At 35.8% G+C, this 17,091-nt stretch overlaps 1 protein-coding gene across 1 annotated transcript in view; it reads left to right on the forward strand.

The window, feature by feature from the left end:
* The window catches only part of pcp4b (Purkinje cell protein 4b), a 68,563-nt gene extending 54,042 nt beyond the window's left edge, over positions 1-14,521 (forward strand). Inside the window, exon 3 of the mRNA XM_062062079.1 lies at positions 14,061-14,521. Within this exon, the coding sequence (XP_061918063.1) occupies positions 14,061-14,191 (131 nt within the window). The 3' untranslated portion in view covers positions 14,192-14,521. The remainder of the gene's footprint in view (positions 1-14,060) is intronic.
* Positions 14,522-17,091: the final 2,570 nt, after the last annotated feature.

Consider the following 17,091-nt stretch of genomic DNA (forward strand, 5'->3'; position numbering starts at 1 on the left):
ACAGGCGAGAGGTCGAAATCCAGGAAGGCAGCCAGGGAACCAGAGGGAATTCGGGGAGACGAGACACACTGCTCGAAACCAGGAAACGGAGGAACGCTGCAGGATGACGACACAGGACACAAGACAATGAGCACAGAGGAGGAGAAACAGAGAGAGAGCGAATGAAAATAGGGAGAGAGCTAGAGATGTGCAGGCTTACTGTACTATACAAGGGTCTACGTTCTGGCCCTGGAACGCAGGTTGCGCTGGCTTAAAAAGCGCGGAGCCTCATCAGCGTCAGGTGTGTAGATTGCAGATTGAATACGGCATGCGCTTGCGCCGTGACAGTTAGTTTTGAACCAGCATTGGTGCTGAAAAATGCTGACTGACCAACAGAGGTTCACTTCTTCTTATATATATATAACAGTTTGGAAGCGTTGAAATTAGGGATGTCATGATCAACATTTTTGGCCTGCGATCCCGATCCGATTTTTTGGTCCTCAAATCCTATCCGATACTTTGAGAGTAACTGAGTGGTTCTCAAACTTCTTTTTTTCTTACCAAGTATCATCTCAGAAAACACTCTCCAAGTACCACCATAATGACCAGTATTAAAATACAGTAGCGTTGTAGGCCAAAGTATTCATCAAAAACAAAGCAGAGGTTTTATTTAACAGGTATATTTAATATTGTTGGCCTCTGTAACATTACACACAGATTGAACAGTGAGACTGTGTTTGAATATTTAATTAGGTGATTCTTTGACGTACCAGTAGATGGAGCCCGCGTACCACACTTTAAGAATAGCTGCAATTGCTGGGTTGCAATTCATATGAGGCATCAATAATATCGATGAATTACCATGAATTGATTAACTTGGACCCTGACTTAAACAAGTTGAAAAACTTATTCGGGTGTTACCATTTAGTGGTCAATTGTACGGAATATGTACTGCACTGTGCAATCTACTAATAAAAGTCTCAATCAATCAATCAATCAATCACCCCTACTTTACATCGAAGCTTTAACGTTAGCTTCTTGTGTCGTCCTGGTTGGTGTGTGTGTGTGTGTGTAATACGCTTAGCCATTCCTTTTTCTATAGTCCTCCAGTGATAATAGTACATATAAGAAACGTTTTATTTTTTTCATTTTCCACCGTGGTGGTGAGGATTAGTACAGTATCTTAGAAGCAGCTTTGCACTCTGGACAGACGACAAGGGCCGGTGTTCTGGCAAGACATGCCCCCTCTTGGAATTCATGCATCTTCTGCCTGTGTGGAATATGAAACATAATCGTGTCGTGCATCTCCTTTAAAGGAATCTTTTGTGCGAGTACAAACTTTAGCAACGTAAACACTTGAACACAGCTGCGGTAAAGATCCGTTAAAAAAGGCAAATATCGGCCCCCGATCCCATCACATGATCTATAATTCTAATTTTATGATGTACCTCACAAGAGCGTATCTCATACACGACAGCCTGCAGAACGACGCTCGAAAAGGTGCTTGACCCTCTTGCCACACCCGCTGGATTAAAGATGTTTTGTATGTTCTCAAATTGGAGAAGATTAGGCTGACATGGAATGGTTGTTCTGCATCTTTCAGAGATATGTAGGAGAAACTGATCTCCAAATTAACCCTGATTGAAACACTATTGGGATGTGGGTGGTTGATGAGCCTTTTGTGTGCTTGTTGGTTGTTATATCTCTCTAAGGCCATTCAGGAATGTAGCTGTCTGTGGTTTTATGTTGACATCTGTCTGTGGTTCCTTTTTGTCTGTTTTTTTCTTTTCTTTATTTATTATTAATGGTATTACTATTATTGTTGTTTTAGTATATTAAAGATTAAAGATTAAAGTACCAATGATTGTCACACACACACTAGATGTGGTGAAATTTGTCCTCTGCATTTGAACCATCCCCTTGGGGAGCAGTGGGCAGCAGCGGCGCCGCGCCCGGGAATCATTTTGGTGATTTAACCCCCAACTCCAACCCGTGTTGCTGAGTGCCAAGCAGGGAGGTTGTGGGTCCCATTTTTATAGTCTTTGGTATGACTCGGCTGGATATATATATATATATATATATATATATATATATATATATATATATATATATATATATATATATATATATATATATATATATATATATATATATATATATATATATATATATATATATATGTAGTTTTTGTTTTACTTGTTGGGGGAACAGCAATTGATGTATTTGCATTTACTGTTGTCAATTGTTTGTCAGTAAAAACTCAATAAACACATGTTTAAAAAAGGGGGCTTGGCGATGGTCTGCAAAGTAGATATTTATTAGGCCAGTGAATCTTTGGGCACCACACGACTCCATTTTGATTCCTGGGGGTAACGATTCGATTCAGAGTCGATTCTCGATTTTTTGATAACATTGGGTGCCAGTTCTATGAGTAACTACATTCCTCCATAAAACAGATAAACAGCTCTGATAAATTTCTATATCAGTTAAAGAAAACTGCTTGACAGATTATGGGGGAAAAAATGAATATATATATATATATATATATATATATATATATATATATATATATATATATATATATATATATATATATATATATATATATATATATATATATATATATCAGTGGAGGCTCCTCCATAGAGGTGGAGGAGGCCTGGCCTCCCCAATAATTTGAGAGAAGAGAGAGATTTAAAAAAAACAATAAATATATTTATTTTATTTATTTATTTTAACAAAAAACATATTTTTTATTTTTTATATTCATATTATTTTAGTTTTGTTCATAAATCTAAATGTTCCCATGGCTAAAACCCAATATTGCAATTGTAAAGCAACAGGCCAGATTTCCCTATCAGTTTGTATTAAGGGAGGCCAGGCCTCCCCTAGGAAATTAGCTTCTCATAGAAGTCAATGTAATGCATGCTTTTTCATGCCAATATGTGATTGGCCAGATCACTGAAAATGGGTGGGCAACGGAGGCCTGGCCTCACCATGCATTGTGTCCAGGGCTGAAAGATTGACATTTTGTTCGTCCAATCACATGCTACTGGTTCATTTGGAATCAATCCTTTCCTTTCCTAATCAACACAGAAGCCATTTTGAGAATTCGCCAGCCACTTCAGTCAAACAAACACTCGCCATAGTGGCTACGAGTGTCCTATCAACTTGTGCTTTTCAGGAAATTTAGAGAACACCCCTGGCTATCATCCGTGAAGTTTATAGCTCATATAGCCAAATACTTTTGCTTAAAACGACCTCGGAAATCGGCGAGATTCTGGCGCAATTTGAGATCTTGGGCTGGAGATAGATACCTGGAGTCCAGGAGAGAGCATGCCGCCCCTCAGCTAAACCAGATGTGAGTTGAACTAATTAGATGTCTCTACCAGTGTTACACCACTAGTTCTCAGTAGTAATAACACTCCATTTTGTCTGTGTTTCTCAGCAGATAAAGCCAACTGGAACCATATTTTTACATATTTTATATTAAATATATTGAATAAAACTACATATGATAAAGAAAGTGTTATCTTATCCTTTTTATATGCTAAACTTGATTAAATTGGTGATTACATGTTGAAGCTGTAGAAGAATGAAAAATGTAAGCTAAACAAAATTGTTTTTAACTACATAATTAAAATTCCTGCCTTTTACACATGTTCACTTGGCGTTTATATAACATCCAAATGTCATTTCTCAGCTTAATTATCAGGCAGGCTCATAGACTTACAGCAATGTAATTTCTTCAGGAAGGCACAAGGCTAAGCTCTGCACAATGAATTGCATCAGCAAGAACTTTCTGACTGTAGCTTACACTCCAAATAGTATGCCTTTGGCCAGCACAAAGACAGATAAGAGAACAGGGAACATTCCATCGCGAGTGAAGTGAGCAAGCGGAAAAAAATGGCCTCCTCAATTCTGGAAGTCACCAGCCTCCACTGATATATATATATATATATATATATATATATATATATATATATATATATATATATATATATATATATATATATATATACACACACACACATACATACAGTATATATGTGTGTAACAATTGTTACACATAGGAATCAAGTAGCAATTTTTTTGACACCCCTAAAATGTATGCAAAATTTTTACCAAAACGCTAGCATTACAGGTAGGGTTGCCAACTCCCTGAAAAAAAATAATGGACACCTTTGTGGGGCTGGTCGACCTAATGTTTTTGTTTGCCTTCTTTATTTGTATGTAAGGAGTTTTATATTATTTGCAAAGGCTGAGTGGAGGCAACTGGACTTGACAGGTGAGCGATCAGACATGCTGTCATCGATTGGTTTAGCCTTAGCTTGCGTCAAACTCTTGTCAAAGATGTATTCTATGGAATCTATTGATGTTTTCATACTATTTTTTATTCTCACGGTAAATAAAAGTATGGGACAAAGTGTGTCCCTTGAGAGCTCAATACGGAACATGTACATTTGTTTCTAAAAAACAGAAAATGTTCGTTTTTCAAACGACGATTGGCAACCCTCATTACCCGTAATGTAGACCACAAGGAAGTGTTTTGAATGTGAATAAAAAATCATAATATGACATTGTACAGCACACAGTAGCTTACAATCCCGCAAATGTAGTAAATGTAATTGCTGAGATTTAGCATCGCTATTAAGGGACTCAGATTCAGTTTTAAGTAAATCTCTGTTAGAAGCCTCTTAAGCCGAAATAAATAGTGTAAAACGCTGCATCACATTACCTTAAGCTGCATTTTGACTTTCCCGATCCGTCTCACTTGTCTCAAGGTCTGGAAGTCAGTTTTCATGCGTCTCGTCCACAAATCCCTCTCATGGCCCGACTGCTTTTTAAGCGGTGAAATCAATAAAGAGCCACACATTTCACGTCTCCCCGGAGACACTTTTTGAAAAGACATTCTGAAAGACGGCCAAGCGAGGACGGCCTCATGATGTCACTTGTGAACCCATTTCATCTTCACGGTGGAAGAAGTTGGCACCATGCCGGGGAGTCATGTCAGTACCTTGCATCTATTGGCGCAAGTTGTTATCACGCAGCAAAACCCTTTACATAAACAGCACCCTCTGTTGAAATGGCCTGACGGCAGATATTATGTGGAGGCAGGGACACTGATGGTGCTGTCAGAGGAAATAGATTGAAAATGGAAAGACATCCTCAGACTGAGAGTGATCCGTCACTGTCGCATTCAGACATTCATAAAGAAAGACAGACAATTTATCTCAGGCCTTGCAGCCTGATTCTAAACTTTACCTAAACTTAACCCGAGCCCTACTATTAACCTTAATCCCAGCCCCAACCCAAACCTGAATAAAACTCTAATACTTGACCTAACTATAAGGATAACTATAACGCTAAACTTTACTACAATGCAAACCCCAAACCTTAAGCCAAACCCTATTCTTAGTTAGAAAGCCAAACCCTGGCTGTCCCCTGCTTCTCCTGTGCCTTGTCCTTTGCTGGGCCCGTCTGTCTATGGCCTGCCGCTGGCCCTGGCTCTGGGGGTCCTGTCGCTGGCTGGTCTGACTGCGCGGGGCCGGTGGTCCCTTGGTCCCTTGGAACCCCACCTGCTGTTTTGGGTTTGGCTCTCTGTACAGTACAGGCCAAACGTTTGTACTGTATGAACTATGAACTATGAATGAACACATGTGGAGTTATGTACTTAACAAAATAAGGTGAAATAACTGAAAACATGTTTTATATTCTAGTTTCTTCAAAATAGCCACCCTTTGCTCTGATTACTTTTTCGCACACTCTTGGCATTCTCTCGATGAGCTTCAAGAGAAATGGTTTTCACTTCACAGGTGTGCTTGAAGATCATCTTAATTATAACAAGGTTTGTGTCTATAGATATAACTATGGTTGCATCTATAGATATAACTATGGTTGTGTCTCTTGATGTAACTATTGTTGTGTCGGCTGTGTCCATAAATATAACAATGGTTGTGTCCATAGATATAACTATGGTTGTGTCCATATATATAACTATGGTTGTGTCCATAGATATACTGTAACTATGGTTGTGTTTATAGATGTAATTATGGTCGTATCCATAGATATAACTATGGTTGTGTCCATAGATATAACTATGGTTGTGTCTATAAATATAACAATGGTTGTGTCTATATTATAGATATAACTATTGTTGTGTCTATAGATATAACAATGGTTTTGACCATAGATATAACAATGGTTTTGACCATAGATATCTGTTTGTGTCCACAAATATAACAAAGGTTGTGTCTATAGATTTAACTATGGTTGTGTCCATAGATATGACAAAGGTTGTGTCTATAGATATAACAGTGGTTTTGTCCATAGATATAACTATGGTTGTGTCCATTAATATAACAAAAGTGGTGTCTATAGATATAACAAAGGTTGTGTCCAGAAATATAACAGTGGTTGTGTCCATAGATATAACAAAGGTTGTGTCTATAGATATAACAAAGGTTGTTTCAAGAAATATAACAATAGTTGTGTCTATAGATATAACAATGGTTGTGTCCATAAATATAACTATGGATGTATCTATTGATATAACAAAAGCTGTGTCCAGAAATATAACAATGGTTGTCCATAGATATAACAACGCTTGTGTCTATAGCTATAACTATGGTTGTGTGTGTGTGTGCAGAAAACATCGCACAGGGCGATGTGATGCGTCTAGTGCAGTAGCCTTGGAGTAGTAGTACCTGTAGTTAGTGCATGCTGCATGCCGCTTTTGCTTGCTATGCTGCATGCTGCTTCTGCCTGATACTCATTGCTTTCAGCTAGTGCCGCCGGCTAGCCCTCTGTCTCAGAGGGCGAAAAGAGGAGCCGAGTGCATAAGCCTCCTCAGCCGGTACATAGCCTCTCCATTGTCAAGACTCGTACATGCCTCCTCGTGGCCACACACGGTAACTGGAACCTCGCGGTTCCAGGCTAAGTTGTACGGGATCTCGGAGCAGCAGGGGGCCCCAGAGACGGGGCATGCAGGCCCACCGGTGTGTGGACATGCCCTGGTGCCCAGTCAACCCCTGTCCCAGCTATGGGTAAATAACCCCAGCTATGGGCGAATAGTGAAAACCGCCTCAACGGTGGACCAGGCGGAAGATGGCGGCAGCGGAATGCACCACAACGGCTGGGAAGGCGGATGAAGGCTGCAGCAAAGACGGGTCCCCAGTCGTCTTGGTCTCCATGCCACTGGACCCTGGCCCGCTCAATGCCAAGGACTGTGTGGTGGCTGACCGTGCACCAGTCTCCCCACATTAAAAGATTCCACGCACAGGCGTCCTCCATATAGGGAATCCACCCTAACATCCCGGATGGAGGACAGTCATACTCGTTTCGAGTGACCGCCGACGACGACAACTATGGTTGTGTCTATAGATATAGCAAAGTTTGTGTCCAGAAATTTAACAATGGTTGTGTCTATAGATATAACAATGGTTGTGTTCATAGATATAACTATGGTTGTGTATATAGATACAATATAACAATGGTTGTGTCTATAGATATAATAATGGTTGTGTCCATAGATATAATAATGGTTGTGTCCATAAATGTAACTATGGCTGTGTATATAGATACAGTATAACAATGGTTGTGTTCATAGATATAACAATGGTTGTGTTCATAGATATAACAATGGTTGTGTTCATAGATATAACAATGGTTGTGTTTATAGATGTAACAATTGTTGTGTCTGCACTCAACATTCTAGTAACTCAAATGCATGCACGCGACTTAAAGCATAACAAAAAGCGAGCAACAAGTCACATCTTAAAATACTTGTAAGTTGCGGTATCTCCACTCTTCCTCCAGACGTTCCAGATGCTCGTAGTTTATATTCATCAATGAGATTTCTGTGCGGTGGTGAGTCAGTGATGAAGGTCACAACTCAATCGTCAGCTCTTCCCGGCTGCAAACAAGCAGCAATCATTGGAGAACTGAAAAAGTCGATATCAATTAATGTAGCATCGGAATCTTGTCTTGACGCAGCAGTTAGTGATCCAGCCTCCGGCAGCAAGATACAAGAAGTCAGGGCCCGTCTCGGGGGATGAAAGTGGGATTAGCGACAGTGTCAATGCACGCGTTATCGCCGCGCCTCGCTTTGCTGTGCCGCCTTCAGCGCTTTCTGGTGCTTCCTAATTAGTCAGTCTGCATGTTCTATCAGCTTTACGTTACATTGCATTGGTTAGGGTTACTCTGCGTTACATTTTATTACATGACATGACATATTACTTTACATTACATTACGTTACATTACATTAAATAACATGACATATTACTTTACTTTACATTACATTACGTTACATTACATTACATGACTTGACATATTGTGTTACATTACATTGCATGACATGACATGACATATTACTTTGCATTACATTACGTTACATTACATGAAATAACATTACATATTACGTTACATTACATTGCGTTACATTACATTACGTTACATTACGTTACATGACATATTACGTTACATTACGTTACATTACATTACATGACTTGACATATTGTGTTACATTACATTTAGGGCTGCAACTAACGATTAATTTGATAATCGATTAATCTGTCGATTATTACTTCGATTAATCGATTAATAATCGGACAAAAGAGACAAACTACATTTCTATCCTATCCAGTATTGTATTGAAAAAAAACAGCATACTTGGAGCATACTTATTTTGATTATTGTTTCTCAGCTGTTTGTAAATGTTGCAGTTTATAAATAAAGGTTTATTAAAAAAAAAAAAAATACAAATTAAAAAAAAAAACTCTGCGCATGCGCTTAGCATAGATCCAACGAATCGATGACTAAATTAATCGGCAACTATTTTAATAATCGATTTTAATCGATTAGTTGTTGCAGCCCTAATTACATTGCATGACATGACATGACATTACATTACATTACATTACATAACATGACATGACATATTACTTTACATTACATTACGTTACATTACATGACATGACCTGACATATTACGTTACATTATATGACATGACATGACATATTACGTTACATTACATTACGTTACATCACATTACATTGTTAGGGTCACTTTGCATTGCATTGAAATATCATACAATTACATGACATTACATACCATAATATTACATTACATTACTTTACATGTCTGAGTCTCAGTGGCGTTCACAAACGTGTCATGACCTTTTGAATCCGGAATAATTCCAGCTTTATTAACATATTCTATTCTGACCCTAAAATGGGAAATGATCCAATTTAAGTCCCAGTAATAGCGATGTTTCGCATTGGTACGATTGTGCTGTATGCATAACTATTGTTATTCATTTCTTAATTTGGAACTCATATAATCCGATCTGCTGAGACTTGTTTGAAGTTGTTCATGCATTATTAATGTAAGGCTTGAAATGCATAAACTTTCACATTTATTTTTGGATTACAGTCAGTTGGGTTTTGTCAGCGTTCCAAAGAGGATTACCAACTGGAGGACAATCCATGAATCAATCCTGTGACCTTTGACCTGAGAAACAAATGCTCTCGGTTCACTCACCGTTCACTTAATAACGTTAAAAACGAGGGCAGACATTTGACCTTTTGGGCCTTCTGTGTGATCTCTGTGAAAAGCTACAAATGAAGTGTATTGATCTGAACACAAATTGTATGCAGACATCTGTTCAATAAATCCGCGAAGAGCTCATTTACATTAACTCAATTTATATATTTTAAGAATGAAAGAAAATAGTAGCTCCCATAATTCCCATAATAAACTTGGTAATATAATCATAACATACATTTCTATTACAATAATAATATATAATATTTGTATTAAGAGTTATGTGCCTTATTAGATGTACACTATTGTATTTAATAGTATTTATATTAATGTTTAGATCTATATATTTCATTTAGTGTATTGTATTATGATTAGTTTTAATATAATTATTTTATACATTTATATATTATTTTTTTAAATATTCATTAATTTTGTAATATTTTTTTTTCAAAACTTTTTTGTATATTGTTTGTGAATTAATAAAACTTTAATATATTTTGATTCCTGTATTTAGCTACCTTTAACTCATTTTGGGGAAGGGGCAAAGGTGGAATAAAACATTAACTCACACTAAATGACAAATATCTACACACGTATTCCAATACAATAAAATACTAAATCTATTTGTATATAAATTGTATTGATGTGAGCACAAATTAAACGCAAACATCTGTTCAATAAACCAGTGAAGAGATAATTTACACAAACTCAATATAGTTGGGTTTTTTTTTGCATGAAAGAGAATAGGAGCCCCCTTAATTTTCCCTCTTATTTTTTTGAATATGTAATATATATATTATGTAAATGTTTAGGTATATGTATTGTATTTAATGTATTGTATTATGGTGATGAAGAGTTTAATTGAAGTTGGTTTTATACATTTATAGATTATTTTCTTTAATATTAATTTATAAATAATGATAAATAAATGGGTTGTACTTGTATAGCGCTTTTCTACCTTCAAGGTACTCAAAGCGCTTTGACAGTATTTCCACATTTACCCATTCACACACACATTCACACACTGATGGCGGGAGCTGCCATGCAAGGCGCTAACCAGCAGCCATCAGAGGCAAAGGGTGAAGTGTCTTGCCCAAGGACACAACGGACGTGACTAGGAAGGTAGAAGGTGGGAATTGAACCCCAGTAACCAGCAACACTCCGATTGCTGGCACAGCCACTCTACCAACTTCGCCACGCCGTCCTTTTGATAAATTAAATATGTTTGTACTATGTATTATTATTTTTTAAGATTTTAGTATATTCCATTTGTTAAGCTAAATTTAACTCATTTGTGGGGGAGAGGGAAGGTGGAATAAAAATATTAGCTCACCATAAAAGACAAATATGTATTCAAATAAATAAATACAAATAACTAATTACTATATATCAGAACACACATTTGTATCACAATAATAATAAAGAATATTTACAATATGTATTAATAATTGTATCAATTATTAGATTTAGACTATTGTTATTTTTGTATTATTATATTAATAATATATTATTTGGATTTATATATGTGATTTAATGTGTTGCGTCATGGTTAGTTTTAATATAGTTTATGTACATATATATATATATATATATATATATATATATATATATATATATATATATATATATATATATATATATATATATATATATATATATATATATATATATATATATATATATATGTATACACACAATTTATTTGACTACCGTATGTATTGTTTTTATTTTTTATTTTATTTTATTTTAACTACATGTAACTCATTTTGGGGGGGGGGAGTGGGCAAAGGTGGCATAAAAACAAACAGCTTGCAATAAATGCCAAATATGTACACAAGTATTCCAATAAAAAAACAAAAAAAAACGAATTATTGTATATCACCACGTACATTTTTTACAATAATACAAATATTTACAAGAGGTATTAATATTTGTAATATTTATCAGATTTACAATATTATTATTTTATTATTATTATAATTATTACCCAGAAAAGGGTGGAGTGCCATCTCCGGGTTGGGGAGGAGATCTTGCCCCAAGTGGAGGAGTTCAAGTACCTCGGAGTCTTGTTCACGAGTGAGGGAAGAGTGGATCGTGAGATCGACAGGCGGATCGGTGCGGCGTCTTCAGTAATGCGGGCGCTGTATCGGTCCGTTGTGGTGAAGAAGGAGCTGAGCCGCAAGGCAAAGCTCTCAATTTACCGGTCGATCTACGTTCCCATCCTCACCTATGGTCATGAGCTTTGGGTTATGACCGAAAGGACAAGATCACGGGTACAAGCGGCCGAAATGAGTTTCCTCCGCCGGGTGGCGGGTCTCTCCCTTAGAGATAGGGTGAGAGGCTCTGTCATCCGGGGGGAGCTCAAAGTAAAGTCACTGCTCCTCCACATTGAGAGGAGCCAGATGAGGTGGTTCGGGCATCTGGTCAGGATGCCACCCGAACGCCTCCCTAGGGAGGTGTTTAGGGCACGTCCGACCGGTAGGAGGCCATGGGGAAGACCCAGGACACGTTGGGAAGACTATCTCTCCCGGCTGGCCTGGGAACGCCTCGGGATCCCCCGGGAAGAGCTCGACGAAGTGGCTGGGGAGAGGGAAGTCTGGGCTTCCCTGCTTAGGCTGCTGCCCCCGCGACCCGACCTCGGATAAGCGGAAGAAGATGGATGGATGGATGGATGGATATTATTATTATTAATATTTATATCAATGTTTAGATTTATATATGTGATTTGATGTGTTGCATTATGATTAGTTTGAATAAAATTGGTTTTATTAATTTATATAGTTTTATCTATAACTCTTGTATGATAAATAATTGTTTTACTAACGTCGATTGTTCTTATTGTGGTTATTTATCTGCTTATTTTAAATATATTTTGGGGATCTTATTTTACTACATTTAACTGTTTTTTTTTGTAAAATACAAATAACTTATTACTATATATCACAACAGAATTAGTTTTTACAATAATAATATGTAATATTTACAATATTTATTAATATTTATATTATTATAAGTTGTAATTATTTATATATTTATATACAGTATATGTGTATATATATATATATATTAGTATTTTTAATTTTTGTTGTTGTTGTATTTTTTATTGTTTTATTTTTTTTTTACTACCGTATGTAATATTTAATTTTTTAATATTTTGGGTATCTTATGTCACTACATTCATCTGTTTGTTTTGGTAAGGGCAAACGTGGCATAAAAACAGCTTGTACCTAATGCCAAATATGTATTCCAATAGTATACAATACTATATTAATATATATATATATATATATATATATATATATATATATATATATATATATATATATATATATATATATATATATATATATATATATATATATATATATATATATATACATATATATATATATAAACACTACCGTTCAAAAGTTTGGGGTCACCCAAACAATTTTGTGGAATAGCCTTCATTTCTAAGAACAAGAATAGACTGTCGAGTTTCAGATGAAAGTTCTCTTTTTCTGGCCATTTTGAGCGTTTAATTGACCCCACAAATGTGATGCTCCAGAAACTCAATCTGCTCAAAGGAAGGTCAGTTTTGTAGCTTCTGTAACGAGCTAAACTGTTTTCAGATGTGTGAACATGATTGCACAAGGGCTTTCTCATCATCAATTAGCCTTCTGAGCCAATGAGCAAACACATTGTACCATTAGAACACTGGAGTGATAGTTGCTGGAAATGGGCCTCTATACACCTATGTAGATATTGCACCAAAAACCAGACATTTGCAGCTAGAATAGTCATTTACCACATTAGCAATATATAGAGTGTATTTCTTTAAAGTTAAGACTAGTTTAAAGTTATCTTCATTGAAAATAAGGACATTTTAATGTGACCCCAAACTTTTGAACGGTAGTGTCAACCCGTGTTGCTGAGTGCCAAGCAGGGAGGTTATGGGTCCCATTTTTATAGTCTTTGGTATGACTCGGCTGGATATATATATATATATATATATATATATATATATATGTATATATATATATATATATATATATATATATATATATATATATATATATATATATATATATATATATATATATATATATATATATATATATATATATATATATATATATATATATATATATATACATACACATATATATACATACATACATACATACATACATACATACATATATATACACACACATTATTGACGTGAAAACTAATTGAACGCAAGCATTTTATTGGATTATTTTGAAAAAACTGTTTGTATATTCTACTTATTGTGGTTATTTATTTATTTCCGTTAACTTATTTAAATACATTTAAGTCATTTTTGGTGGGGTCAAAGGTGGCATAAAAACATTATCTCACAATAAATGTACATAATTTCTCCAGTAAAATAAATTTAAAAAAATTTAAATTAAAAATGAAGTAAATATGTGGAACAATACACCGTACGTACTGTAGTAAATGATGTATAATATTGAGAAACGCTATAAAGCAGATGACAACCGAAAACTCACTTTCATTTATTTCCCTCCTCCAGACGCGTCCAAGACGGACATGCCCGAGGACTTCGACATCGACATGGACAACCCGGAGACGGAGAAGGCGGCCGTCGCCATCCAGTCGCAGTTCAGGAAGTTCCAGAAGAAGAAGCGCGTGGAGAAGTCCTAGTTGACGACGCAGTGACATTTGCATGAGTCCTCACTTTGTAGTCTGAACGGGCTGGGATGGCAGAATGCAATAGTCAACATGTGTCTGTGTTATTACATTTCTATTTATTACCCACCACTGTATTGAACAAATGTTGTTTCTTTCTTTGTCTCACATTCTCGTCCCCAGATGATAAATATTGTGTCAGTAGATGATGGAGCAAATGAAGTGTTTGTTAGTCAACTTAGCCAAGTGCATCCTTCAATCTAACAGATGATTATTTCCCTTCGTCCTACAGCGCATGGTACTAACATTGTACACTGAATGAATAAAGACTGTTTGTCAAACACAGCGTGTGTACAATAAATAAACTGCATGTTCATTCCAGATGGCAATATTGGAGAACACACTCCAACTGCTGCATTTGGATCATTTATGGACTTAAATTATACCTGAGTGCATACCTTCTACCACTAAAACTACTCGTTCTCTGCTCCTTTTCACCTTCTGAGCCTGAAACCTGGTACGTAGAATCGTGACATGTTGTACTATCATTTCATATGTATATACATGTATATATACCGTATTTTTCGGATTCTAAATCGCTCCAGAGTATAAGTCGCACCGGCCGAAAATGCAAATAAAGAAGGAAAAAAACATACAGTATATAAGTTGCACTAGAGTATTAGTCGCATTTTTTGGGGGAAATTTATTTGATAAAATCCAACACCAAGAATATATATTTGAAAGGCAATTTAAAATAAATAAATACCTTAAAATAAGTATATTCTCACTAATAACAAGTGCACTTTTCTTAACAGAAAAAAAAATAAAAATATTTTTTCTCAATATGTTGAAAAATATCTTTAAATTAAGCTCCTGTAGAACTTTGTAGTGTCTGGCCTGGTTCTGTAGGCTGTCAGTACTTTCAGTCCCTACACTGCAAAAAGTCAGTGTTCGAAAACAAGAAAAAAAAATACAAAAATTTGTGGTATTTTATTTGAACTAAGCAAAATTATCTGACAAGCCAATAAAGTTTTGGCTTGTCAAGACTTTCCAAAACACGTAAAATTAGCTAACCTCAATGAACCGTAAAATAAGTATATTCTCACTAATAACAACTGTACTTTTCTTGGTAGAATTTTTTTTTTTTTTACGTTTTTGCTCAATATGTTGAAAAATATTCTTAAATAAGTAAATGCTAATGCCATTATCTTGACATAATGATATGCGCAAGGCAGCATGACTTTTTTTATTTCATGCTTGAAGTAAGAAATTATTACTTTAAAAAAGTAGTTTTATACTTGTGAGTGTTGATGACACAGCTTTGCATCAGTTGATATTCTAGTTTCAAGCATGTTTTACTCAATATAGGTCATCAAATCTCAGCAGCAAGCTGTAATATCTTACTGAGATCATTTAGGACCAAAACCCTTAAAACAACTAAAACACTAACATAAAATCTGCTTAGTGAGAAGAATTATCTTATCAGACAGAAAATAAGCAAATATCACCCTTATTTGAGATATTTAATCTTACTTAGATTTCAGTTTTTGCAGTGCAGTTCAGCTTGTTGTCGTAGCTCGTTAATAGCTTGTGTTTGTTGGATATAAACCACTGTATATATGGTTATGTGTTCAAAGTGTACAAATATTCACTAAAATATGGACTTTTGTCAAAGCTGGAAACAATTATTCACATTTTCATTGTGCCTTATGGAGAACTTTGCTTCACTTTACAAACTTTTCGATTGACGAACCCTGTTCAGGAACTGGTTAAGTTTGTAAACCGAGGTTCCACTGTACAATAATAGTTGTAGAGTTTTATAGAATATTAAGGAAATGCTTCTTCATTTGTATTTGCTTATTTTTACGCCTATAAAAGAGTAAATGCAACTTAAAACATTACTAGTACAGTTAATCAATTATAATAATATATCGATATTAATCCGAAACAATATCAGCATAAATCATTCATACTTTTATTACTTTATTAGACAAGGCTTGATCCAACAGAAGAACAATGGTAGGTACGAAAATCACTAACCTATTTATTATTAACCGTGTGGAATGGACGTATGCTGTCTTTAAGTTGAAGTGGAGTGGTAATTGTTTTAATTCTCTTGGGTGACACCTACTGGGAAATAATCTCATTAAATTAAGTCACAACCAAGTAAATTCAATGATGCGGACATGTTTGTTACTGGATACGTTCCAATACGCTTCTGCCTGGGAGACTTTGTATTTGTAAGCAACATGCAACAATAATTATTTGATACTTGTTTATGTTGACAGATGTCATGTTGTAGACCGCAATATTGTTCAATTAAGGACACAGCTTGTGTGCTTAGCTGTTGTGTAGCTGCTACAACGTACCATGTTTACCTTTTGGAAACGACCTTTACTAAAATACAAGAAAACACCAACCTTGTGTGTTCATTGGAGGACATTTAGACGCTAACTGCACGAGTAAACACGCGGCAGGGCTGCTTGTATCGGACATTTTTGATGCAAAGCGATATATTTTTGCTGATATCGGATATCAATATCGGATTGGTACACCCCTGTGGAAGACTTGCTCTTCCGTGTTCTTCAGACCACCAATTACAGACATGACCGCCTCGTTCATCTTTCTGAACAATGATTTATTTTGCAATAAATGTTTTTTGTGTTCATTTTCAGTCATTTCTGTCCGTCTCTTCCTCACTCTCGTTCGTGCTCGGGTTTTCTCTCCACCATCAACAACCCCTCTCCTTCTTCTTCTTCTTCTTCTTGTGATTTTATGGCGGTTGGCAAGCAACCTTGTGGTGAGTATTACCGCCACCTACTGTAATGGAGTGTGGATCGAGGTGGATTCCTACTCTAAATTATTTTATTTAACCCAGTGTTTTTAAAAAATGTGTGTATTGCTTTATAACCTGT

This window comes from Entelurus aequoreus, linkage group LG10 (genome assembly GCF_033978785.1).
Source record: "Entelurus aequoreus isolate RoL-2023_Sb linkage group LG10, RoL_Eaeq_v1.1, whole genome shotgun sequence".
In the NCBI taxonomy this organism is placed as follows: domain Eukaryota; kingdom Metazoa; phylum Chordata; class Actinopteri; order Syngnathiformes; family Syngnathidae; genus Entelurus; species Entelurus aequoreus.